We start from the raw sequence: 27,847 nt of genomic DNA, 5'->3' as shown, positions 1-27,847 counted from the left end.
ACTGTTTTCCCAACTATCAGTCTGGGGACCAAGAGCTCCCCTTGTTCAGGTCAGCTGTTTCTGTGGGTTTCTGTGGGTTTCAACAGCCTGGTCTTGACCCCTTTGCTCATCACTCCTCCCACTCTGCAACTGGATTCCAGTTCAGTGTTTAGCTGTGGTGTCTGCTTCTGCTTCCATCAGCTGCTGGATGAAGGCTCTAGGATGGCATATAAGGTAGTCATCAATCCCATTATCAGGGGAGGGAATTTAAGGTAGCCTCTCCACTGTTGCTTAGGTTGTTAGTTGGCGTCATCCTTGTAGATCTCTGGATATTTCCTTAGTGCCTGATTTCTCTTTAAACCTATAATGGATCCCTCTGTTATGGTATCTCTTTTCTTGCTCTCCTGTATTCTTGCCTCAACTCAACCTTCCTGCTCCCCCATGTCTTCCTCACCCCACTTCTCCCCTTCTCATTCTCCTAGATCCTTTTCCCCAACCCCCTCCCAATTTGTTCAGGAGATCTTGACCCTCTCCCCTTCTCCAGGGGACCATGTGTGTCTCTCTTAGGGTCCTCCTTGTTTCCCAGCTCCTCTGGTGGTGTGGACTGTAGGCTGGTAATCCTTTGCTCTATGTCTAAAATCCATATATGAGTGAGTACATACCATGTTTGTCTTTTTGTGACTGGGTTACATCACTCAGGATGGTTTCTTCTAGTTCCATCCATATGCCTGCGAATTTTAAGATTCCATTGTTTTTTTTCCCCCGCTTAGTAGTACTCCATTGTTTAAATGTACCACATGATCAGAAGACATGATGTACAAAATTCATTTCTGAATAGGTGATTTTTTTCCTCCATCTTTTTTCTTTGTTTTCTTTCTATAGCAATCATTTGTTTTCCTCCTCTGTTTATGCTTCACTCATCTTTCTTCCTCATCTTTCCTTCCTGGATTCAAGCCTTCCTTTTTCCTTCTCTTTTGATTTTTCATTTCTCTGTTTCCCTTCTCCTCCCTCTCCATGCACAGTGGCTGAGTCACTCTGGAGTAGAAGATTACATCAGTGCTCAGTCCAGAAGGTGAGTGCTGGAGATGGAGAGGCTCTCAGTTCTGAACCAACCAGAAGCAAAGATGGAGCAAGCCAGCCCCACCAGGAAAATACCCAGCAATGTAAGTCAAGGGTAGCTCTTGGAATGGTCATAATGAGTGATGGGTATAATTTACTATTTAAGGCTTTGTTGAGAACATGTATCGAGTAAAGTCAGTTTTAGAGAATTTCTATCAAAATCACAATACAATAAGAACTGTTATCTTTTAAAGAAAGAACTTAGAAGCAGAGATTCACAGTCAAGCACTGAGCCGAACTCCTGGAATCCAGTTGTAGAGAGGGAGGAGTGATGAGCAGAGGGGTCACAACCAGGCTGGAAAAACCACAGAAACAACTGACCTGAGCAAGTGGGAGCTCATGTACCCCAGTGTGACAGCTAGGGAAACAGCATAAGACCGAACCAGGCCCCCTGACTGTGGGTGTCAGTTGGGAGGCCTGGGCGGTCTATGGGGCCTGTGGCAGTGAAACCAGTATTTATCCCTATTGTACAAATGGGCTTTTGGAGCCCATTCCCTATGGAGGGAAACTCTCTCAGCCTAGATAGACGGGGGAGGGCCTAGGTCTTGCCCCAAATGATGTGTCAGACTTTGGTGATCCCTCCCTGGGGAGTGGATGGGAGGTGGGATGGGGGTTAGTAGGGGGCATGAGAGGACAGGAGGGAGAAAGAACTGGAATTGGTATGTAAAATAAGATTGTTTTTAGCTTAAATAAAAATTTATAAAAGAAAAAAAACTTAGAAACTAACCCAAGAGGGGAGATGCTGTGATCATGAAGGTATTTTTTCCGGGATGAGGCTGTCCATTACACCCTGCATTTGCTGTCCTGTTTGCTGTCCCCAAATTTGGGGTATTGCATAATTAGTGATAGTGGGGGACTGTTCCCACTTTCCCCCTATTTTTGTGTTAAAAAATAAGCAGCTTAACCAATCCTAAAGTATAATGGAAGGACTCACCCTCCCTGGGGAGCAGAAAGGAGATGGGATAGGGGGTCGGTGGGGGCAGGGGAGGAGGGGAGGGAGAGGAAACTGGGATTGATATGTAAAACAAGCTTGTTTCTAATTTAAATTTAAAAATCACAAAAAAATTAAAAAGTGTGACACTTAAATTCTTATCTTCAAGACACCTATTAATAAAGGAAAACCAATTGTTTAATTAATTGATTTATCAATAAAGAGAAAGTTGCAGATTGAACTGTATGGGGATTTACAAACAATAATGAATAAATGTTATAAGATAGAGGAAGTAAGTTATAACGACAAATTAGATGTTCTACATTATATTTCACTAGGATTAACTTGGGTTAGAAAAGAAAGATGAGCACCGTTTCTCATTGTACTTCCAAGGTGTTGCTCATCTTTCCTTACAAGGTTCTTTGCATGACAGAGTCTAATCTCTAAGTACGTAATCAGTGTTAGAAACTTTAATGCAGGAATTTAAACTCAGAGAGCAGAATTGGGCTTCATAAACCAATATTGATATTTGTGACACTTTAAATCCAGAGGAACAGCTAAGAATTCCAATCAGCTCTCTGGAGCTAAAAGAATATAGAATATGCATGTGTGTGAGCGTGTTTAATATACATTCACACATGGTGTCGATGGGAACTCATCTTGCATTATAACATTTTATTTAAATTTCTATTATAATCAGACTTAAAAAGATACAAGTGATTGTTTCCACTGAATAAGTAGACTGTTTTCACCTCAAAAGGAGATAAGCAGGATGGCTGTTGAGTGTAGTAGATGTGAATTTGACTACTAGTTCATTAGCAGTAAGACACCTCACCACTTGGCTTTTGTGTGCATAGGTCATCACATGCCGGGCAGCTATCGTCTGGACAGCAAATGCCCGCCTGTCCATTGAGGAGGTTAAAGTTGATCCTCCAAAGGCTGGTGAAGTTAAAATTAAGGTAAATATAAGCGGTGATGTATTGAGTACATGTGGATGCATATTTGTGGTTTTGCAATGATTTTCTAATTTTCAGGAAACAAATGTATTCTATATTAAAGAGTGTTAAGACTTCCTATGATTTATACAGATTGATATTAGAATATAGTAATAGCGAGGTTGGTGCATTCTGTTAAAACATCACAAACCTAAGACACATAAATACTAAGTGGTCAGTAATATTTTTAAAATACTGATGTTTTTTAGATATGAAAATCAGACTGGGGGAGTGGTTCAGTGAAGTCACACAAAAGCCAAGAAAGAGGCATACATTTGTAACTGGGAGTTGGAGAAAGGAGAGTCCGCAGGACTTTTTGGCCAATCAGTGAAGCCAAAGTGATGAGCTCTGTTTCAGTGGAGGACTTCCTCTCAAACAATAGAGGAGCAAGTGAGGACAGATACCTGGACCTCAACCTCACAGATCAGAGTCCAAGTCTCCTATATGAATGAGGACACCAGCATGGCTGGTCCTGGTGAAAGCTCTCGCTTAGATGGATGCCCATCTTCTTGCTGTACCTTTCTATGAGAAAGTGGAAGGAGCAAGCTCCTGGTCTCTCTCTCCATAAAGACAGAAGCTCGGAATTCACAGCTTCATCTGAAGCTGACTACCTCCCAAGACTTCCACCTCCACATGCTGTGATACTAGTGGCGGGCTGGGGCCGCCATATGTAAAAGGTAAACAGTTCAGTTTGTAGCAAGAGCTCATGCTGTCATTCCCCTGCTCATGGGGAGGAGGTATCACTTTAGGGAAATAAGTCACTACCTTCACCCACCTCTATACATAGATACTCTAACGACAGGGAGAGGCAAGTAAAAGGCCTCAGCATTCCACAGCTCTGTTAGAAAGCGAACTTTATTTGGAAAAGAGTGCGGGAGGACTCACACCTTGAGAAGTTACAAAGAAAGAAAGAACTGTTTGGATTTGTTTTCTGTTGCTATAATGTAACTGGGTATTTTAGGGTTATTTAACTCTCAGTATCCAAAGTTGAAAAGAGTGTATTGCTGCTCTCTAACTAGCTTCTGGCATGCAACTCATGTTCTCTTACAACGAAGCCGAGAAAGAGGAGTACTTAACCATCTCAGTAACTAAGCCAGTATTGCTAGACCTAACTTATTCCAAGAGACTTAATACATTTTAAAGATGTATTTCATTTTGAAAGTGTGTGTGTCTGTGTGTGTGTCTGTGTACACTAGTGTGCTGGTAACCCCTAGAAGCCACAAAAGGACATCTGATACACTGAAGCTAGAATTATAGACAGTTGTGGGCTACCCAAGTTTGGTTCTAAGAACCCAAACTCAGGTCCTCTGCAGGAACAGAAAACATTCCTAACTGATGAACTGTCTTACAAGCCTCTTCATCTAGTCTCCTGAAAAAGACATTAAGCCATCCGTGAGCACTAGACCCAACCATCAAAGGCATTGCTAGCTTTCAATACTTGTTATGCTGGGGACCGAGAATCTAGCATGTGAATCTCTTCCGAGGCAGGCCACACCCAAACCACATCCCATATCTTGGTGATAAGCAATTAAGAGAGGACTGGAAAGACTGGAAGCATAGCAGCAGCAAGCTCAACACAGAAAACCAGGCAAAGATACAATTAATTGTCCATCATGAGATTAGAATCTCTAGAAATGTAATACTGTGGACCAGACTAACCTGACTTCTGTCAAGACCAACCAGAGCAAGCATTTAAGAGCAGCAAACAAACAAACAAATAAAAGGACACAGAGAGATGGGATTGGGGGCCAACTACTTGGATCGATGGCCTGAATAAACAGACCAAGAAAACACTGAGATAAAGATCTTCCACCACCCCCAAAGAGCCCAGAGGACTAAAAGAAAAAAACATCGACGTGAGCAATCAGATTGCCAAAAGGAAATGGCAATTTCACAAAGAATTTGGAAAGTTCCGAGGATCGGATTCTGCTCGCCAGAAAAAAATAATAAAAATAAACAGAATGTCTAGATAAAACTTGTTAGCACTGTCAACATGTTCCAAATGAAATATGCAGTCTGGGACTGATCTGACTGGCCTCCAATTCCATCCAGCTGTGACATCTCTGTGCCCTGGAGGAAAACTAAGTGACCTTTTGAACTGCAACAGCCAGAGAAAGAAAACAACTGCAATGAAGAAAAAAGCAAGAAAGCTGTGTCCTGCAGAAAAATCTTTGGAGATTGCTTCAAAGGCCTTCCCATTTCCCTTTTGCATGTCAGCTGGTGTCATGAAACAGCATGCAGGTGGGGACAGGAAAGCCGGCACAAAAAGCCTCAGGGTTTAGACTACTCTACTACTTGGTGCAGGGAGAACATGGTAATGTCACCCAGCCTTCCTTCCATGTGAGTTCAAGTAACAAAACATACCCTAAAGTTCCTGTTGTTTGCTTTACGCCATCCCACAGTTGAAAGCAAAGGGCCAGAAAGAACTCAGTGATGTTTGCCATGTTAAGGCTGTCTAGGCAAAATTATAAAGACAAGAGAAACTACGTGTTGTGTTCTGTGAGCACAATATCACAAATGTGAAAATGTGTGGCCTAGACATTATAGTGTATGTTCAGCTTCTAGACTTGAAGTTGTATCGTTATTTTTCTCCACGATACACAATAATTTTATGACCAGGTATTTTTAATAGAATCATTGTGCTAATCTTTGAGAGTTTCATGCATGCATGCAGTGTGTTTTGATCACGCTCACCCCTGCCCTTCCCTTAACGCCTTGTGGATTCACTCCCCATCTCCACACCCACTCCTTACTTCATATTTTGTTTTTTTTTTAACACCTCACTGAGTCCAGCTTATGCTGCTCATATATGGATGGTGTGAGGTCTTCCACCGGAGCATGGTTGACCTACCAAGGACCACACCCCTGAAGAAAACTGACCCGCTTGGCAGGCACCAACTGTCCTATAGGTGTGAGGATTGCGAATCCCTCTCTCCCGGGAGGTTAAACGGCTTGATCTCATGCAGGTCTTGCACAGGCAACCTCAGCTGCTGTGAGATCACGGGTGCATCAGTCCTGTCCCATCTTCCTCAACCTCAGGCTCTTCCAACCTTCCCAACCCCTCTTCCACAATACTGCCCCAGACCGGGGGAGCTGTGTGACATAGATGCCCATCTGTGGCAGAGAGGCCATCCATGCTCTCTGCACTCCCATCAGCTGTGAGTTTCACTAACTGTCAGCCACAGCAGTTGCTCCTCTGAGGAGCTCTGAGAGTTGCACTAACTGAGCAGTAAATATGTATGTCTTTAGAGGGCAGTATGATACTATGTCCATTTAGCAATAAAACAACAGAAATTGGCTTACTTCTGGAGCCTATGAGCTCTTAGCCATAAGATTTTGGCCAGACTTGTAGTAGCAGGCATGTTTTCCTTCCTGTGGAGTGGGCCTTAGATACAATGAGAAAATGGTTGGTTACTCCCATGGCATTCACGCCACCACTGCACCTACCAGGGGGGTGTCCTACCAGGCTGGTCATTATTGTGGCTTGCAGAATTCACAGACAGAACTGGTAATGACTTTTCTCTCCTAGTAACACACATAGAATGAAAGCCATCAGGGGAAAGCATCCCAGTCAGCACCAACTTGATTTTCCATGCCTGTGGTGTTTTCAGTAGTTAGCATCTTACCAACAAGTTCCTGGTGAACAACCAAGAGCCATCTCAACAGCTTATATTGTTTGTGGGGTCTCCAGGACACCCATGACCAACAATTCAAGGGCAAGTTATCTTCAGACCTGGCACTGGACTTTTTATTTGGCAACCTATGGTTTTTGGGAGGAGACACACACACACACACACACACACACACACACACACACACACACACTTAGGAAGCTAATAAAATAGTAGATTTCCATAGTTTTTAATATCCTTAGTGGTAATTATCCCTGCCCCGTCCCCCATCCTGCCCTATCTTCCCATCCCCCTCTGCATTTAAGCCCCCCTCCTCATTAATCCCCCTCTCCTCTTCACCCATGCTCTACTATCTCTTCTCCTTTAAAACATTTTCTTCCCTCTCCCCCTAGTGGCTTCTTTCAATTTTCCTGGTGTATTAGGATTTCTATTGCCTTATGAAACACCATGACCTGAAGCACTATACTACTCAGTCTTATTAATGAAAACCCGGAGTCAGACTTTAGGGTAAGAGCTGAAAGATCAGAGAAACAGAGCAGCAGCCACTAGGGACTTCTTACCTCTACAAAATCTCAGACTGATTTATTTTCCTGTCTCCACCTTCCTAGTTCTGGGATTAAAGGCGTGCACCACCACTACTGTTTCTCTTTTACACTTGTTCAATCTCATGTAGCACAGGGCAGCTTGAACTCCTGATCTTCCTGTTTCCTTCTCCCTAGTGCTGGGATTAAAGGTGTATGCCACCAGCACCTGGCCTCTATGGTTAACTAGAGGCTAGCTCCGTCCTTTGATCGCCAAACAAGCTTTATTTGTCAGAACATAAACAAAATATCACACAACAATGACCAAAAGCAACTTGGGGAGGAAAGGGTTATTTCATCTTATTACTTTCATATCATACCCCATCAGGGAGATCCGGGCAGGAACCTGGAGGCAGGAGCTGATGCAGAGGCCATGGAGGAGTGCTGCTTACTGGCTTGCTCACTCACGGCTTGCTCAGTCTGCTGTCTTAGACAACCCAGGACCACCAGCCCACAGTGAACAGGACCCACCCACCTCAGTTACTTGACTACAGGCTAATCTTTTGGAAGCATTTTTTTCAGGTAACATTCTCTTTCCCCATTCATATTAGGTTTGTGTCTAGTTGGCAAAAAACAACCAGCACACCGACTCTACAAGTACTCCAAGTTAAAGGTGCAAATCTAAACATTTGATGCCAGGATCCACACGTTAGTGAGAACACAATGAGTTTGTTTTTCTGTCTCCAGGCATTTTATCTCCATTTATTTACCCATCTTTTCAGATTATATCTGCTGGGGTCTGTGGTACTGACAGAAGGAAAAAACAAAGTGCCACTTCCTGCCATCTTGGGCCTTGAGGGAGCTGGGATTGTGGAGAGTGTCGGACAAGGAGTAACTACCATAAAGCCAGGTAGGTAACTAGGCATGATATTGATGCCATCTAGAGGTGCAGGAATAGGTTTGGTTTCTCTGCCACTTAAGAAATTAAGAGGCAAGGCTGAAGAGATGGCTCAGAAGTTAAGAGCACTAGTTGCTCTTCCAGAGGTCCTGAGTTCAAGTCCCAACAACCACATGGTGGCTCACAACCATCAGTAATGAGATTTTGTGTCCTCTTCTGGCCTGCAGGCATATATACAGGTGGAACACTGAATACATAATAAATGAATGAATCTTAAGAAGGAAGGAAGGAAGGAAGGAAGGAAGGAAGGAAGGAAGGAAGGAAGGAAGGAAGGAATAAAGATAGGAAGGGATTAAGAAGCAGGGGAGAGGTGTTTCCAGAAATCATGCAGAGTCCCAGCAGAGCCATCATGTGATAACTGGGAAATCAAGGTCCCCTCTTGAGGTTCTTAAGTTTACTAATGAAAGAGTTTAAGAACAATCACAAACAAGCTTGAGGACAAAGAATGGACTCAAACAGAAGCATAAAGACAGTTTATTGGGGCTTACAAGGGAAACCCCAGGCCAGGCAAGCTGGAAAGGAGAGGGGGAGTAGAGAAGGAACAAAAGTCATGCTGCTTGAACTGAGGCAGCATGGGGGTCAGCCCCCTGGCCACAGACAGACACAAGTCAAGGAGAGGAGCTTTAGAAAAAATAGTAGGGAATCCCAAAGCATAATTAATTATGGGGTATGAGAGCATCTTAGGCTACAGTCAGCACCTGAGAGAAAAAGAAATAGCCATGCCTTTCCTCAAGTTCCGGCATAATGCAACACCTTATAATGAGTACTGGTTCTGATTTGGCTCGTGTGTGATTCATTCTTCCAATCAGTATCAATGAGGGCAGATTATGCTTTTCTCCTGCAACACTGAGCCAAACAGACAAGCCTTAGACACCACAGACACTGATGTCACACTTAGATGTAGCTATCTCTCATCTTTGAACCTCAAGGTCATGAGTTGCAAATACCTGGATTCTTTTTTTTTTTTTATCTTGCAGGTCTATTTATACTAAAATTGATTTTTTTAACCCCATAGTGGAATGATAACTAACTTCAAATACCATGCTACAACTCTTCCGTAATTGATGACATCTGCTATAAAAAGTTCCCTGTGGTATTTACTGTATTTCAGGTCTCTCATGAGTCGGACATAACTTTCTTTATTCTTTTCCCTCAGGAGATAAAGTCTTAATGTTTCCCCTTCCAGAATGTAGAGAATGCATCTATTGCCTCCACCCTAAGGGCAACTTCTGTAAGAAAGAGGAGTTAGTTTCAATTTTGACTTCTCACCTCATTTGCTTTCCTCAGTATAGAGGTTGACTCAATCCTGATAATGTCTTCTCATTTCTCTTCTTCCTTGCTCTGTCTGGGGAGTAGTATTCTCTCTTCAACTGGATTAATGTTGGATGGAACCAGCAGATTTACCTGCAGAGGGAAGAAAATCTATCATCTTTATGGGACCAGCACATTCACGGAATATACTGTGGTAGATGAAATTGCTGTAGCAAAGATTGATGATGCCACTCCTATGGATAAAGTCTGTGTCACAAGTTGTGAAGTGCTGACAGGCTTTGGAGCTGTGTTTAATACAGCACAGGTAAAGAACACATTTCATCAGTGAATGTCTACATGGTAAACAGGGAGCCACACAGCTGGAAGGCTCCTTCCATTATGGGCAAAAGCAAAGGAGCTTCCTACCTCCTCTCTATTACCTACTAACACAAGATCACCTCTGAAACTGCAGGTAACCCCTGGCTCCACCTGTGTGTTTTTTGGACTTGGAGGGATCAGCTCTGCCATTGTCATGGGCTGCAAAGCTTCTGGTGCTTCCAGAATCATCAGAGTTGACATCAATGAGCAGAAGTTTCCCCGGGCAAGAGCCTTGGGCATCACTGATTGTCTTAACCCTAACAGGCTCAAGAAATCTGTCGATGAGGTGGTGATGAAAATGACCGGTATTGGTGTTGACTTTGCCTTTGAGGCCATTGGCCTTATTGAAACCATGGTATGTGTCTTGAGCACAATTTGGGACCACATTAACTTCCTAAAGTCAAGAATTTACTGCCATTTGTTTTATTTGCAAATTAAACAAAGGGACTCCAGCATACTGAGCATGATTCTATACCTCTGGTCTGGATGAGGAGCTATAAAATTTTACCTAGCCTTATTAAGCACATTGATAGGCCTGGCACTGTTCTGAGCTATTAGTCTATTCTATCCCATTTAGTTCGTAGATCATCCTTCCTAGCGATTAAACACTATTTTCATCTCAAAGATGACTGAAAATATTAATCTTACTGAATTTAAACAGCTTACTCAAGGTATCATAGTAAACATACCCCATGCAGTTTGATCATTGTATGTCTCCCACATCCTCCCTGAGAGACCACATTAGCATTCTTATCAAACTTGGAGAACACAAGCTGTGCTGCAAGGCCTGGCCACCCTCCCTCTATAAGCCAATTTAAACAGTCAAATTAAAAATAGAAAGCAAAAGGAGAATTAGTCAATGTGACCACATTGGGAAGAGGGACAGATGATCCAGCGAAGCCCTCAAGTCCATCTTCCAGGTCCTGAAATGACAGCCCTGGAGTTTAAACAGATGCACGCATCTGAACAGTCTAGTCAAGGTTTGTTCCCACCTGCCCCTCTGGTCAGTCCTTGTCTGGGCTTCAGTCTCAGTCTAATAGCTGGCAAGCTGTTAGTACCATGAGATCTTTCTCCAGGACACACGTCCCCACACTGGCTGGTGCCTTTTTCTCTGGTAGCATGAGGGTCATGGAAAATACCCATTTCCTTGAGGTTATTTGTTCCAATAGTCTACTGGTCAGATTGAGAGTCACAGAAGATCTTTGTTTCTACCAGGCCAGTTACAAGTTACATGTAGAGCTGCTGAGAATTAACCATTCTGTTTCTGCATTTAGGTGGAAGCTTTGAAGTCATGGAATGTGAGCTACGGAGTGTATGTGATCATGGGAGAAGCTCCCTCAGGGTCACAGTTCTCTTTTGACCCAATGGTGCTTCTCCCTGGGAGAACCCTGAAATCCTCTGTTATGGGAGGTAGGCCTTTCAGTTTCCTTTCTCTTTCCAGAGTGCCCTGCACGCTCCTTGGAGGGAAGCAGGGAGGGAAGATGGGAAGAACTAGAAGACACTGTATGGAAAAATGGAAAGGTGGGCTGCACTCTCAGCACTCGGGATGCAGATACAGGAAAAGAGCCACAAGGTCAAGGCCAACCTGGACTCAAGTGAGTTCCAGGCAGTCAGGCATACAGATCAAGACACTATTCCCTCTCTCACTCCCAAGTAAGCACAAGACTATCTTCCCCAAAGCAGTGTGTTCTCTGTAGAAACAAACAGATCACCAGTTTAACACTGATAAGATCAAGAAGGTACCCATTGGGTCCCAGACTTTCTGCACTTGGTGACAAGCCATGGGTGGTGTATGGACCACTCTCCCATACAGGTTAAGACTAGAAGAACGTGTCACTGATTTGCCCACACCCCAAGTTCTCACTTTATCATTCCACTTTTCTATTTTAAAACAATTACAATGTGGGCCACATTTCATTCTCCCCTCCCTAAACAACTTCAGATTCTGTTCCATCACTTCATGGTCATACCCATCATGCTTCACTCCAGAACTAACCTGTCCCTCAGAACCTGTGCAGTGGTGCATGTTCTGAGGTCATGCTGTCACATGAGGCCTTTGAAAACTCAGAATATAACAGCAGGACCCTAGGATTCCATACAACTTGTGGAAAACCAAGTGTGTTGGGCTCCAGGTATCTGGATTGACCAGCCTTGTGCCTGGTTGTCATATCTCCAGACCTTTTTTTTTTTTTTTCATTTGCCTTTATTTTTTACCAGCTACTCCAGTCTCAAAGTTGAAATTTGCAAACACCTTATTCCCAAACACTGTGTGTGCCTTCTTGTGCTGTGTGTCTCTCGTAATCTATTTATGGCACCAAGTGCGTGCATGTGTAAAGGCATGAGGGCATGCTGGAGAGGCATGCCAGATCCTCACAGCCGTTGTCTCATACTTACCAATTAATAAAACTAGTTCCCTACAGAGAGGAATTATTTCATTATGGATGAAGGAATCTGCTGCAGAGGTTGCCCTTGATTCAGTGTTATACTAACAGGATTCTAGGTTAGTGGAAACCCTGTATATCAACCAATTATGCAATAGTTAGACATTGTATTGTTTCTGTGGTATGGATATTGAATGTCCCCCAGGTCTGTAAGTTAGAGGTCCCCAGAATGGTGCTATCGAGAGATTCTGTGGCCCTTTAGGAAGTGAGGCCTTTTGGGAGGTCCTTAGGTCCCTAGGTGTATGATCTCAAATGAGACCATGCTAGTACTTTCCTCTTCCTCTGTAAAAGGAAAGAACGGAAGTAATAGACTCAATGCAGTCTTCAACATATCCCATCAATCCACAGCTCTCCCTTGTCTTCAGGACACTAACCACTTCCTATAACATTCCCTTTCAAACTGATTTATTTATCTGCATCAACACGCAGAGCCTTAGATGAAAGGAGACTGGCAACCCAGATCAATCAGCTAGTGGGTGTTACAGGAAATGGTTAGTGCCCTGAAGACAAAGGAGAGTTTTAGGCACATGGGTTATGGTTATAGTGAAGGACCCTCGAAGAGGTACTTTCGTAGAAGGAGACCCGCACCCAAGAATCGGCGAAACCACGAACTTTGGATGCAAAAGCAAGAGGTTTTATTGATGGCGTGCGTACCCGGGGGCTTAGCTTTTGTTAGGCCAAGCCCCGAGCCAAGGGAGAGGGGTCCTTATATAGCTAAAAGCACAGTGCAGAAGCGAAAAGCGTAGTTACAGGGATTCTATTGGACAATTTAATGAGGTACAGAGTTATTTTAGGTCAGTATATTCTCAAGGTCTGTACCTGGTACAACAGACCCAATTCCTCCCTCCGCGTCCAGATGGCTGACCTTGGGACGGAGGTTCCCCATCGGGCGAGGGTGCGGGGGCGGGGGGCGCCCTCTCCCCGCTCGGCCCCAGCCCCGGGGCGCGGCGCCAGGCGGGCAGGCCTGGGTCGCGGCCCCGCCTGGGTGAACCGGCTTGGGAGGGAGCCAGCCACCAGGCGTGTGGGTGTGCGTGTACGGGAGTGTCACCGAGAGAGAACCAGCCAGGGGGTGGGGTCTTTCATTCTCCCATTTCTCTTGTAACTGAATGGAATCTTTCATTCAGAGGTCTCTGGATATTCTGGGTCTATTAGAATGTAGGGACCAAATATAAGGATTTCTCGAGTGCATTGACTGACTCTTCTAGGACCTGGATATCTGTGTGCATGGCTTGTTGTAGAAGCTTAAAATGATTAATTCCCTGTAAGGCAACGGTTCTGGTCCCTATGCCGGCTGCTATGCCCCCCATTGTTATTCCTTCTAATAATAGGGCCATGGTTAAGGATATTGGCTCCCTCTGATGTCGGGATGATTTCTTTAGTACGCTGTAAACATATTTAGGTTGGTGATAGTTTTTACTTTGAGTCTAATTTTAAAGATGGCCCCCCTGATCTGGTCCCGACAGGTACCAGCGAAGGCCCCAAGCATATCCCTTCTGTCATTTTGTTGCTTTCTTATCCTCATCCGTAAAGGAAATAAGGAGAGGCATAGAGGTGGTACCAGTGGAGCCCTTTTGCCATCCTCTGGTTACCTGAATCTTGTCCCATGAGGATGAAGGCTTCCAGTGAGCATCCCCTGTCGTTTTGCATCCCCATGCAAGGGAGTTCCTTTTGACTTAGCATTTTAACCAGGGAAAATGGACGGCGAAATTTCTTTCCAAACTGCTTCCTGCTGACTTTGGGACGAAGTTAGGGACCCCAGAAGGTTGAAATGCTAGTCAAAAGCAAAAAGGAATTTAGACAATGGGGAATCCATCAGGGGCTTCTGGTTAGCAGACATTGTTGCAGAGATAGGGGGTGTCCATATCAGCAGATTGGTTTATATCCATAGCAAGTCCAGGGCTCCCAGTCTATTTAGAACAGCCTGTAGTCAGCAACTGATATTCAGATGTCTGTCAGAAGCAGAAACTTGTTTAAGACATATTTAAACTGGGAACAGAGGTTAAAACTTATTTATTGAAGCCCATAGTGCAGAAAAAGCAGATATCTGGATATCTGTTCAAACAGCAAGAACATATTTATAACTTTGAGTCCTAGCAAAAACTACAGATTTGGGCTATAAACATGTACATTTCTCCTCTGTCCAGAGAGCCAGGTATGGATTGGACAGAGGTGCCTTTGGCCTGATGAAAAGCCCTTTAAGTTTGTACTTAGATGACAACCAAAATAAATTTAAAAATTTTGAGCTCATGCCTGAATAGTATATAGTCATTATTTTATCAATTAACATACTGACTAGTCTATAGTGGATCTAACTGACTGATGCTGTCAAGTTGAAAACCGGTAATATTTCAGAGATCTGAGAAGGGTATATTTTATCCGAATCTATTAAAAAGTGACAGAAGCCAGTTTATATACAGTGAGCCAAACCTAAGTTTCTCCATCACCGTTGGAGGCAGCTGTCTCAAAGAACAGCAATCTTCGCCAGGCCTATACTGTGAGAGTTTTTTCTCTCTGTGGAAGAGGGACATGGAAAAGACTGACCTTGTTTTGTCTAGGCAAAGGGGTACAATCAATTTTCCAGCGTCCAGCAGCTTTGTCCACAGTCTCGGCCAGGTTCTGGCAGGCGGCAGGTTTCATATCTGAGCATCTGCTCATTGGTCCAGGTGCAGGAACTGAGGTGCCTGTAATCTTCGGGTCATTGTCAGGATCTGGCAGTCTGTCTGACATTATAAACTTTAAAGATAACAATTTAAATGCCATATTCTGAAGATCTCTGAAGCATTAGAGGTCTGTTTGTCTGTTTTAATTACTTGCCTTAAGCACACATTAAGTATACAGGTGGCTAGGTAAGGTCTTATTTCTGTAAATAATTTTTAGTCTGACTGTAACTGGTTTTAACTTAGTAAGATGTTTGAAACAGCACAGCTGAACTTAAAACTGCATAGAGCTACCTTATATTCCTTAAACAGTAGCTTAACTTCTTTCTTAGGCAGGGTTTTTCTGTGACTTTGGAGCCTGTCCTGGAATTCGATCTGCCGGACCAGGCAGGCCTTGAACTCATAAAGATCCATCTGCCTCTTACTCCCGAGTGGTGGGATAAAAGGCGTGTGTCACCAATGTTCTAAACTTATTTCTAAAATATAAACTGTAATATCTTATAATAGATCAGCATCTTTCATAAAACAAAAACTTTACATTGTCAGGCTTTGCTCAAAAAAAATTCTAAATTGAAGCTCTTTAAGTATAAATATTAATAAAAACAAATATTAAAAAACTGTTTTTTTTAAAGAAATTTAAATTCCCTTAAGGTCTTTCTGTAATATATAGAAGCATTAACATTTTAAATCTTAACTGAAAAACTTGTTTCTAAGATGGTATCTCTAATTTCCATGCGGTCATCTTTAGTCAAGATGGCGGTTTAAGTATTCTTTTTTTAATTTTAGCAAAATGGCGACCAGTCAAGCCATGTGACCATTTTGCCATGTGCTGGCTACCAGGAAGCAGAACATTTTAAAACAAGTATATATAATTTTTTGAGAAATAAACAGGACCTTTTAAAACAGAATTAGCTTAATATGGTTAAACATGAGAAACCATAGCATAGTTTATATTTTTTTTTCTGACTTTTAACAACCTTTTTTTTTCTGATCTTTTACAGCTTGCTTTAACCCTCTATTACTTTCTGTAACAATCTTTTCTGCTATGACTTGCTTTAATTCTCTATAACCTTTAGTTCATTTCTCTGACTCTCTTAGACACTTTTAGACAAGTTTTCTTTTTTTATTATTTAAGTCTCCTACATTTTTCCTCTCATTTCTCAGTCAACATAAAAATTTTGTTAAAGTCTTTTTACAGTTCTTAATAACTTTAAGGCCGTTTAGATGTCCTGGTGGGGGCTCCTCAGTCAATTCTCCTGGGGGGAGTACCTCAGGTGTCTTCTCTTTTACCTGAAATATAGTTTGGGGTTTAAAGGTATCATCCCGCGGCCAGCCCATGTCAAAGGCTGGCCATTCTGAGGAACAAAGAGTAATCCATTTGCTTTTATGCACATCAACTATAAAACAAAGACCAAACAACACAGAACAGGCTTTCGCAGCGCGGTTTCGACAGAGAGTCGAAAGTAAAACTCCAGAAAACAAATGAGCCCATTGAGGCTCCAAACGCTAAGGCATCTACCCTAGCCAGAAAACAAATGAGCCCATTGGGGCTCCAGATGCTACCAGGACATCTCCTGGAGCCGCGGCCGGGAGTTCCTCCTCGGAGCCGCCAAATACAAACGTACGCAGCTGGGTACTACACAAACGCAGGCGCAGTTCATAAGACGGATTCAGACAGACAGACAAGACGAGACAAGACAAAAGACAAGACAGCGGATCCGCACAACGCTTACCTCCCAGACGTGGGTCGGTGGTCCCTGGGCGGGTCTCGATCCCGGACGAGCCCCCAAATGAAGGACCCGCGAAGAGGTACTTTCGTAGAAGGAGACCCGCACCCAGGAATCGGCGAAACCACGAACTTTGGATGCAAAAGCAAGAGGTTTTATTGATGGCGCGCGTACCTGGGGGCTTAGCTTTTGTTAGGCCAAGCCCCGAGCCAAGGGAGAGGGGTCCTTATATAGCTAAAAGCACAGTGCAGAAGCGAAAAGCGTAGTTACAGGGATTCTATTGGACAATTTAATGAGGTACAGAGTTATTTTAGGTCAGTATATTCTCAAGGTCTGTACCTGGTACAACAGACCCAATTCCTCCCTCCGCGTCCAGATGGCTGACCTTGGGACGGAGGTTCCCCATCGGGCGAGGGTGCGGGGGCGGGGGGCGCCCTCTCCCCGCTCGGCCCCAGCCCTGGGGCCCAGCGCCAGGCGGGCGGGCCTGGGTCGCGGCCCCGCCTGGGTGAACCGGTTTGGGAGGGAGCCAGCCGCCAGGCGTGTGGGTGTGCGCATACAGGAGTGTCACCGAGAGAGAACCAGCCAGGGGGCGGGGTCTTTCAATAGCTATGAGAGCATAGGTAATAGGGCTCTTCTATAGCCCTGGTAGTCATAATTCTATGTAACAAATGCTTGCTTTGACACTTATAAAAATGACCCATGAATGAATGGCTTCAATAATTGTATAAATAGACAGTGTACTGGAGCCTTCAGTCAGTTTTGATATTTTCCACATCCTATTACTTTTGTCTTTTCCTTCTACAGGGTTTAAACCAGAGATGAAATCCCTAAATTAGTAAGTGACTACGTAGAAAACAAAATCAACACAGATGCTCTTATAACCCATAAGTTGCCTTTTGAAAAAAATCAAGGAAGCATTCAAATTGTTACGAGAGGGAAACTGGTAAGTATTTATGTGAATGAGGTGTGTGGTGTGTGTGTGTGTGTGTGTGTGTGTGTGTGTGTGTGTGTACAAGACTTGCTGGGTGTGGTGACATACGTGTGACCGTGTGACTTTCAGGAAAATTTTATGAAAAGTCCATGCTCCCATTTTACTTTCTACTACCCTCGTGACAACATGTGACAGTAAATGGTAATTAGTTTGTCTGATGAATTCTTGAATATCACATTTCTATTTCTAACACCAGCATCAACTGCAATACCTCAAGTGTGGGAATTGCTCAGGAATAAGTTTTTCCTTAAAAGAAGAAATAAATAAAAAGGTGAATGATAAGCAAAGGTTACTGGTGGGGCATAACTCAATCCTTAAGAAATATTGGTTTAATCATAAACAGAAATGAACCTAGTTTGTCTTTACTATATGATGGCTCTTAAGCCTAAGATGGAGGCAGGCTTAAATATATATGTGTGTTATATATGTATGTATTATATGTGTATTATGTATTATATATGTATATATGTATTATATGTGTATATAATATACACATATGTGTATATACATGCACATACATACCAATATCTTTTTAAAAGCTATGATATAAGCATTTTCAGGGGCAATATCAAGGTATCTTTAAGATATATCTTAAATGGACCCCAGGAATGGGAAGTGGCATGAACTCCCGAGCTAATAGAGAGCATGAGGGTAGGGGAGTGGGTGCTGCCACAATAAGAGCACAAGAAGAAGAGGAGAGGAGAAGAAATGGAGGAGCAGATATATTGAGTTGGGGGAAGAATAGAGGAGAGAGAGCAGGATGAGAGATACCATACCAGAGGGAGCCACTATAGGTCTGAGAAGAGATCTGGAACTAGAAAGATCTCCAGAAACCTACAAGGATGACACGATCTGACAGTCCGGGCAGTGGAGGAGAGGATGGCCTAGAAGCCCTTCCCCTAGAATGAGAGTGATGACTACTCTCTATGCCATCCTGGAGTCCTCATCCAGTGGCTGATGGAAGCAGAGACAGACATCCACAGAAATACACTGAGCTGAAATCTGGAACCTAGTTGAAGAGAGGGAGGAATGAAGAACGAAGGGGTCTGTACCAGGTTGGAGAAACCCACAGAAACAGTTGGCCTGAAAAAGGGAAAGCATATCGACCCCAGACGCTCTTTGGGAGGCCAGTACGGGACTGATCCAGCCCCCTGATCATGGATGTCAATGGGGAGGCCCCTGCACTCCTGGGAGCCTCTGGAGGTGAACTGGCGTTTTGCCCTGGTGTATGTGGGGGACTTCGAGAGCCCATCCCACTTGAAGGGATGCACTCTGTCTCTGAACACATGGGGAAGGACCTAGGCCCAGCACAGGAAGATTTGGTGGACTTGGTGGAGCCCCGGTTGGGGGCCCTACCCTGCCTGGGGAGTGGTGGGTGGATGGGGTGGGGGTAGGTTGGAGGTGGGGGAGAAGGAATGGGGGTGAGGGGAGGGAGAGGGAGAGGGGAATTACATGTGAAACAAGCCTGTTCCCTAACTTGAATTAATAATAATAATAATAATAATAATAATAATAATAATAATAATAAAAAGAGAGAAAAAATTTAAAAAAGATATAAATATCTTAAAGGAAATTAAACTGCTTGGGCTGACAATATTCCCCCAAGAACCTTCTTTTGAAGGGTTGGTTAAGTTAGTCCAAGTGATTCTCAAAGCAATATAGATTATAGATGTGGCTACTGGTTGCCTCTCAGGGGTTGATGGTGGGCCCCTATTGCTGCAGCCACCACATACTTAGAACACATGACTCAGACAGATGGAGCTGGATCTGATCTGAAAGCCTTTCATGGTTACAGAAAATATTGTGTAAGCTACCAAGGGAGGGGAGTAATTAAACTACACAGCTGGGACACCTATAAACCATGACAATCACAAGCATGACACGTTATGCTTAAGATTACAAGAGGGGCACTAACATGTAGGTGGCAAATAATAGCTGTCTGGTTGGACATGAGGCCCACTCAAAGGAGAGAACTCATGCCTGGTACTGGAAGCCTCACCACCTTCCTGGGTGTCTTAGGGTTTCTAAGGCTATGATAAAACACTGTAACCAAAAGCAACTTGGGGAGTGCACTGGCTGGTATTGTGTGTCAACTTGACACAAGCTAGGGTCATCAAAGAAGGAGCCTCAGCTAAGGAAATGCTCCATGAGATCCAGCTATAAAGCATTTTCTCATTTAGTGATCAAAGGGGAGGGCTCATCCCATGGTGAGTGGCACAATCTCTGGGCTGGTGGTCCTGGGTTCTATAAAGTTGAGCAAGCCACAGGAAGCAAGCCAGTAAGAAGCACTCTCCATGGCCTCTGCATCAGCTCCCGCTTCCAGGATCCTGCCCTGTTTGAGCTGTCCTGACTTCCTTTGGGGATGAACAGAAATGTGGAAGTGTAAGCCAAATAAACCCTTTCTTCCCCTACTTGCTTTTTTGGCCATGATGTTTCATTACAGCAATAGAAACCTGAACTAAGTAAGACAGGGAGGTTAGAAAGGTTTTATTTCAACTTATAGTTCCACAACTCAGTCTATCACTGAGGAAAGTGATGAGGGCAGGAACTCAAACAGGGTATGAATCTTGAGGCAAGAACTGATGCAGAAGCCATGGAGGAGTGTTGCTTACTGGCTTGCTTCTTATGGCTGACTCAGCCTGTTCTCTTATACACCCACCAGACCACCTGGTGGACTGGGTCTTTTTCATTATCAATCAATCAAATTCACCACAGGCTAGCCTACAGGCCAATCTGGTATAGGCATTTTCTCAAGTGAGGTTCTTTCTTCTAAAAGGACTCTTAGCTTGTGTCCAGTTGTCATAAAACTAGCCAGCACATCAGCATTAGTGAGGTCATGGACCTTAGAAAATAATCAACTAATATCACTTTGCTAGAACAGAATAATTTTAATACATTTTAAATTTTATCCTTATATTCAAAGATAAGCTATCACTCCTTATCAAAAAAAAAAGCTTTTCTTTATTGCAAATGGAGACCAACACTGAAAACCACAACTGGACAAAACACATAGAGCAACTAAGAGATCATGGGGAGCCCAGGCCCAATGACTACATTTACATCAGTGTTCTGTATGTATGCTCAGGGATGGTCAGAGAAGAAGAAAGATTGTAAAAGTCAGAACACCAGGAAGTCTGCTGTGAAACAGTATCTACTAAAAATGGCTGCATAAACAAGGCCTGAAGAATAGCTGTATCAACGGACATGTTAGTGTGAAAGAGGGGAAATTCCACAGGGTTCTACTCCTGCATGAAGAACTACAGGCAACTATTGACTGCTTGGAGAAGAATTAGCCTCTCCCAGGAATTGGTTGTCCAATGCAGTGGTCAACCTTGAAACCATATATACATAAGCAATAAAAATGGACTCAGCTGCTACAAACTGCAAGATCACACAGTAATCATACAGCCATCATTTCCTGAGACGACCCACCAGAGCCAGGGGCTCTCCATGGAGGATTTAAACCAATACAAAGGTCATAGTCTTCTGAATAAACGTGGCTGTTTCTCGCTGTAGATCCTTCTAGTAGCTTATTCCTTCATGTAACAAACTTGAGATTTACTTCCCACTATCTGGTCCTTTACTGGGTGCAACTTCTCCCATGCATTTGGAGTTTACTGATTATATTCTTTAGCTATGCGGGAAACCTGTTCTCCATTACCAAGTCCTAGTTTCTGATTACATCCCTTAGCTATGTCTGAGACCTGTTTCCCACTTCCAGTTCCTCATTCCCCTCTCCTGTGTAATTACAAAGATCTGCCTTCCTGTAATTATCCTTATTGGTAGGCGACAGACATTTGGCCAGTGTTTACAGCCCAGGAAAAAGCATTCCATCTAAGTCATTCCCAGATATCCAAGGACATAGAATTACAACACATCCAAAGCTGTTGATTCATAGCTGGCCACATGGGTAGAAAAATAAACATTCCCTCACTTTACCTCACTGGCAGATAGAGAAGAATAACCTAAACTAACCCCACACTAAAAGATTCTAAAATTTCTTGCATTTACTTTCATCCCAGTTTATTAACTCAAGATCTTAGCTCAGATATTTACTGCTCCTTCCTGTTTCTCCTGGGAAGATAACCACAAAGGTAATCAGCCCATTTGCTCATCCTCAGGAAGAAGTAAACTTTCCTGAAGGCCTGTGCTGCCGCTGAGGTTAGAGCACTGGAAGGTTCCAGGTTCCATTTCTGGTAAAACTTAGATACTTTCTTTGACTTACAGCCCTAAGCAGTTTATGCTACAGGCTTCTCTTAGCAGGAAACCATAGCTAAAGTACAGACCAAAGACCAAAAGCTGCTTGCATATATTCCTCTGTTGTTTACTAGGTTGCCTGGTTACCCAAAACCCCCTATGCATGCTGGGAAAAAAGTGGCTGCTGAGTAAAAACACAATCTTTACCTTACTCGTGATTTTTACTGAATATAAGTTTTTAGCTTTTCTCTAGCCACTTAAAAATGTAGCAAAGCACACTAGTCCCCCTTTTTAGAATTACCTGATGATTCAATCTCTTAACTAACCTTCTTCTCCCTTAAGGAGTTCATAGGACACTCACGAGCCACTCTCACCTTTGAAACATTTTGATTCAATAGAGAATAATAAAGAGACATGGATAGAACGATTGTTGTAAATAGATTTTTTCCCTCAGATTTTAGTTCCTTTGCTTATTTGTGGCTCCTTTTTTTGAACCCTGAGTGTGTGTGTGTGTGTGTGTGTGTGTGTGTGTGGTGTATGTGTGTGGTGTGTGTGTGTGGTGTATGTGTGTGGTGTATGTGTGTGGTGTATATGTGTGGTGTGTGTGTGGTGTATATGTGTGGTGTGTGTGTGTGTGTGTGGTGTGCGTGTGGTGTGTGTATGTGTGTGTGGTGTGGTGTGTGTGGTTTGCATGTGTGGTATGTGTGTATGTGGTGTGTGTGTGTATGTGGTGTGTGCGTGTGGTGTGTGTGTGTGTGTGTGTGGTGTGTGTGGTTTGCATGTGTGGTATGTGTGTATGTGGTGTGTGCGTGTGGTATGTGTGTGTGTGTGGTGTGTGTGGTGTGTGTATGTGTTGTGTGCATGTGGTGTGTGTGTGTGTGTATGTGGTGTGTGCGTGTGGTGTATGTGTGTGTGTGGTGTGCATGTGGTGTGTGTGTGTGGTGTGTGTGTGTGTGTGGTGTATGTGTGTGGTGTATGTGTGTGGTGTCTGTGTGGTGTCTGTGTGGTATGTGTGTGTGAGGTGTGCGTGTGGTGTGTGTATGCGTGTGTGGTGTGTGTGGTTTGCATGTGTGGTATGTGTGTATGTGGTGTGTGTGTGTATGTGGTGTGTGCGTGTGGTGTATGTGTGTGTGTGTGTGTGTGTGTGTGTGTGTGTGGTGTGCGTGTGGTGTGTCTGTGTGGTGTCTGTGTGGTATGTGTGTGTGAGGTTGCGTGTGGTGTGTGTATGCGTGTGTGGTATGTGTGGTTTGCATGTGTGGTATGTGTGTATGTGGTGTGTGTGTGTATGTGGTGTGTGTGTATGTGGTATGTGTGTGGTGTATGTGTGTGTGGTATGGTGTGTGTGTGTGGTATGTGTGTATGTGGTGTGTGTGTGTATGTGGTGTGTGTGCATGTGGTATGTGTGTGGTGTATGTGTGTGTGTGTGGTATGGTGTGTGTGTGTGGTATGCATGTGTGGTATGTGTGTATGTGTGGTGTGTGTGTGTGTGTATGTATGTGGTGTGTGGTGTGTGGTGTGTGTGGGGGGGGCGTGTGTATGTGGTGTGTGGTCTATGTGTGTGTGTGTGTGTGGTATGCATGTGTGGTATGTGTGTGTGTGTGTGTGTGTGTGTGTGTATGTGGTGTGTGGTATGGTATGTGTGTGTGTGTGTGTGTGTGTGTGTATGTGGTGTGTGTGGGTATGTGGTGTGTGTGGTGTGTGTGTGTGTGTGGTGTGTATGTGGTATGTGTGTGTGTGTGTATGTGGTGTGTGGTATGTATGTGTGTGTGTGTGTGTGTGTGTGTGTGTGTGGTGTGTGTGGTGTGTATGTGGTATGTGTGTGTGTGTGTGTGTGTGTGTGTGTGTATGTGGTGTGTGGTATGTATATGTGTGTGTGTGTGTGTGTGTGTGTGTGTGTGTGTGTGTGTGGTGTGGTGTGTGTGTGTGTGTGTGTGTATGTGGTGTGTGTGTGTGTGTGTATGTGGTGTGTGTGTGTGTGTGTGTGTGTGTGTATGTGGTATGTGTGTGTATGTGGTGTGTGTGTGTGTGTGTGTGTAGCAAATATAATCAATGAAAAGAGGTTATCAACTGAAGGGTTGGCAGGAGTTTGAGTGAGAGTAACCAGGAGGGTTTGCAGGGAAGATATGGAAGGGAAAGTGATATAGTTCTATTTCAGTTAAAGACGTTAAAAATAAGAACTATTAATTATCTTAATAATAATAAGAGCACTATATACTCTTAGCTGCTGAGGTCTCTCTTCGGCCCCATAATGTCCTCTGAGGATACAACACGTGACCATATCCTAGGAAGATTGCTCTGAGGGGATTCAATCTCCATGCTCGACCTTTCTGTCTAGCCTCAGGCCTCTAAACCCCTCACTCTGGTACTCTGCTTCACTGGGAGGAGTTCAGGTTAGGCTCAAATTCTTAGTGACTCTCCTGCCTCAGCCTCCAAACTACCGGGACTACAAGCATACACCAGTACACGTGGCTCCAGTGAAGCTTCTTACTTACGCTTTTGTAAAGAACTGTGGCTGCCATTGACAGATATTCTGTAACAGAGCAGATTCTTTCCCAAAGAGAATCAAACCGTCTATGAAACATGATGACACTGTATGTATCAAGAGCAAGCACCTACGCTTGGATCCAGCTTGGTATGCAATGGAGCCAATTCCCCACCTCCGCTCCCTTTCCTTCACCTTTTGTCTAACCTTAAACGACTGATTCTTTTTCTTTCTCTCCATTTTTCATTTAAATTAGAAACAAGATTATTTTACATGTCAATCCCAATTCCCTCTGCCTCCCCTCCTCCCCTGTCTCCCCAACTAACACCCTACCTATCCCATACTCTTTCTGCTCCCGAGGGAGAGTGAGGTCTTCCATAGGGGGGTTTTCAAAGTCTGTCATCTCCTTTGGGATAGGGCCTAGGCCCTCCCCCGTGTGTCTAGGCTGAGGGAGAATCCCTCTATGTGGATGGGCTCCTAAAGTCTATTCCGATGCTAGGGATAAGTACTGATCTACTACAAAAGACCCCATAGATTTCTGAGGCCTCCTTACTAACACCCATATTCATGGGGCCTGGATCAGTCCCATGCTGGTTTCCCAGCTATCAGTGTGGGGTCCATGAGCTCTCCCTTGCTCAGGTCAGCTGTTTCTGTGAGTTTCACCAGCCTGGTCTTTGCTCATCACTCCTCCCATTCTGCAACTAGATTCCAGCTCAGTTCAGTGTTTAGCTGTGGGTGTCTGCTTCTACTTCCACCAGCTGCTGGATGAGGGCTATAGGATGGCATATAAGTCAGTCGTCAATCTTGTTATCATGGGAGGGCATTTAAGGTAGCCTCTCTTCTGTTGCTTAGATTGTTACTTGGTGTCATCATTGCAGATCTACAGACATTTCCCTAGTGCCTGATTTCTCTTTAAACCTATAATGGCTCCCTCTATTATGGTATCTCTTTTCTTGCTCTCCTCTATTCTTCCCCCAACTAAAACTTCCTGCTCCCTCATGTCCTCCTCACCCTTCCTCTTCTCCCCTTCTCATTCTCCTAGTTCACTCTTCCCTCCCCTCATGCTCCAAATTTTCTCAGGAGATCTTGTCCCTTTCCCCTTCTCCAGGGAACCATAAACAACAGATTCTTTTCACTCAGTGTCTTAGTTCTACTGCTGTTACAGAGAGAGAGAGAGAGAGAGAGAGAGAGAGAGAGAGAGAGAGAGAGAGAGAGAGAGAGAGAGAGAGAGCATGACCATGGAAACTCTTAGTCCTTGACTGCATTAAAGAATCAAGAGTGAGAAGTGATCTCGGGATGTAAAATGAAAGGATCCTAAGGCTCCAGTACAAAGATCTGAAAGTGGGGAAGGAAGTGTCTTAGGAGAGATGGGGTAACCCTGACCCCGCACCGCCACACCTCCTTTATCTGGAGCCTTGTGGTGCACGTGAACAGTGCCTCCTTTTTTTCTTTTTTTCAAGATTTATTTATTTATCATGTACAGTGTTCTACCTGCATGTATGTCTGTGTGCCAGAAGAGGGCACCAGATCTCATTCCTTTGTTTGTAAGGTGCTTTCTAGATCAAAGGGGCCCCTCCTTCCCGGTTAAGAAAAGGTCCTGCTGTGTTGAAACAAACAAAAACCCACAGATCAGCATGAACCCGGTGTGTTGCCATTGCAACCTCCGACTTTCTGAGGCACTAGGCTGCTGTTGGCCAGCTAAGAAAGGACTCACCTTAATAAACATGGCGATCTGGAACTCTCTTGCACAGATTATTTCAAAGTATTCAAGACTACAGTGGAGAAAGTAGAAATGGTCCTGGGTAGGCAAGGAGTTAGAAGTGTTCCAAGGAAACTGCTGCTGTATCTTGGTAGCTCAGTATTCTGATAAAAAGCACCTCTGTGTTTAAACATCCTTGAAGCTGCGGCAAGTTCTTCTGGCTGTGTCAGAAACTAAGGTATCAGGTACTTTCCCAAGTGCCACACACTAATGAAGGATCTGTGTCCTCCAAAGACCTTGACTTCATTAAAGTACAGTGAAAGTGAAGGCTTTCACTTCCCTGGTAGGCTTTCCCAGAGGATTATATGAAGACAATATCCTAAAAGGATCAGGACTGGAGAAGCTTAAAAAAAAAAAAAAAAAAAAAAGTCACCTTTTTTAAAATGTCACCAATAATATGCCACCAGCTTCATTAACGGTCACAAACCCTCCTTAAAAAGCCTCAGTGCAGAACCCAGTGTACAGCTACCTTGACCCCTTTTTAGGGCAGCTCACTCCAATCTCTCTTTGGAATGCCTGTTTTGCTTATTAAATAAACTATGTCTCTTAATTGATTCCTTTCCTTCCAGAAAACAAGGAAGAAACTTTCACCAGTAATAGAACTAACAAAATAACCAGAATTAGAGGTTGAATCTGAAGTGTGACTGAATTGCTGATTCACAAGACAGAGCTTGCTTGCATGAGGCTCCTGCTTAGGGAGGTACAAAGAAACTAGTTCCTTTTCCTGAAGATTTTGTTGGGTTCTTTTTTCCTGTATGTGTATGTGTGTTTTTCTGCATGAGCCTCTGTGTACTGTGCATACCTGGTGCCCGCGGAGGCAGAAGAGTGCATTAGATCATTAGGAACTTAAATTACAGACAGTTGTGAGCCACCATGTAGGTGCTGGAAATCGAATCCAGGTCCTCTGGAAGAGCAGCCAGTGTTTCTTAAGCACTGAGCCATCTCTCCAACCTAGAAAGCAGTTTCTCAAGATGGACTCTACTATGGGGAATGTGCTCTGATTGATGTTTAAATGACAATGAAGGATACATAATACTGCAAAAAAAAAAAAAAAACTAGTTTAAAAGCAGTATTGGACTTGAGATGACTGACCCCAATTTTGAAAGTTTTATTGTGGGGTAAAGCTGCCAAACCTTACTTACTACAGAGATATATTTATGAAAGAAAGATCCAATTAATATGGTAAATGTCATTGTTGTTTTTAAGAATACACCACAAGTCTCCCTTCCTTCAGGAACCACCACCCTGATTAGTCCCAAGATCCTCTGCTAGCAAGAAAAGGTCCTGGCTCTCTAAACATTACGTAACCTGTTAGCATTTTTAACAGGGAGGCTGTAGCAGTGGTGTAGCATCTTCCTCTCAGCATCACGTATCCTCCCCATCTCCATCTTGGAGCAGAGAACATCTATCTCATCAGGTATCCTTGGCCACTGACCTAAAAACGGACACACACAGAAGTATCTAGGTCTATGGCAAAGGTAATAAAAATGCCCATAGTATCCAAAGATATCTACAGATTCAATATAATCTTAACAAAATACTAATAACATCCCTCACAAAACTAGGAAAACAGCCTTAAAATCTGTATGGCACCACAAAAAAAATGTAAATAGAAAAAGCAGTCCCGAGCAAAAAGTACAAAACAGGATCCATTATATTCCAAAATACACTACTGAGTCCAAGTGACACAGCAGCATAGTTTGGCAGAAATAAAAAAAAACAAAAAAAAAAAATAAAAACAGACCCACAGAACCAAACAGAGCACCCAAAAAACAAAAGCATGTGCAGTGAGCAGGTTACTTACAAAGTTGTTCTCTGATTAGTTAATT

The 27,847-nt window shown here is 43.6% G+C and overlaps 1 protein-coding gene and 1 non-coding gene across 2 annotated transcripts in view; both read left to right on the top strand.

Annotated features, from left to right (window-relative positions):
- Positions 1–1,103: 1,103 nt before the first annotated feature.
- The window catches only part of LOC118237968 (alcohol dehydrogenase 1-like), a 41,385-nt gene continuing 14,641 nt past the window's right edge, over positions 1,104–27,847 (top strand). The window contains 13 exon segments of the mRNA XM_035450730.1: positions 1,104–1,142; positions 2,887–2,988; positions 7,960–7,988; positions 7,990–8,087; positions 9,292–9,379; positions 9,492–9,711; positions 9,859–10,119; positions 11,039–11,174; positions 12,750–12,837; positions 13,062–13,190; positions 16,419–16,608; positions 16,966–17,102; positions 17,406–17,532. Coding sequence (XP_035306621.1) covers positions 1,104–1,142; positions 2,887–2,988; positions 7,960–7,988; positions 7,990–8,087; positions 9,292–9,379; positions 9,492–9,711; positions 9,859–10,119; positions 11,039–11,174; positions 12,750–12,837; positions 13,062–13,190; positions 16,419–16,608; positions 16,966–17,102; positions 17,406–17,532 — 1,644 coding nt within the window.
- LOC113833515 lies at positions 1,818–1,973 on the top strand. The gene has a single exon (XR_003481332.1). It is a non-coding gene; the product is annotated as a U1 spliceosomal RNA (small nuclear RNA).

Source organism: Cricetulus griseus (genome assembly GCF_003668045.3).
Source record: "Cricetulus griseus strain 17A/GY chromosome 1 unlocalized genomic scaffold, alternate assembly CriGri-PICRH-1.0 chr1_0, whole genome shotgun sequence".
NCBI lineage: Eukaryota > Metazoa > Chordata > Mammalia > Rodentia > Cricetidae > Cricetulus > Cricetulus griseus.
The sequence above is the reverse complement of the archived record's forward strand: the minus strand, read 5'-3'. Positions and strand labels throughout refer to the sequence as shown.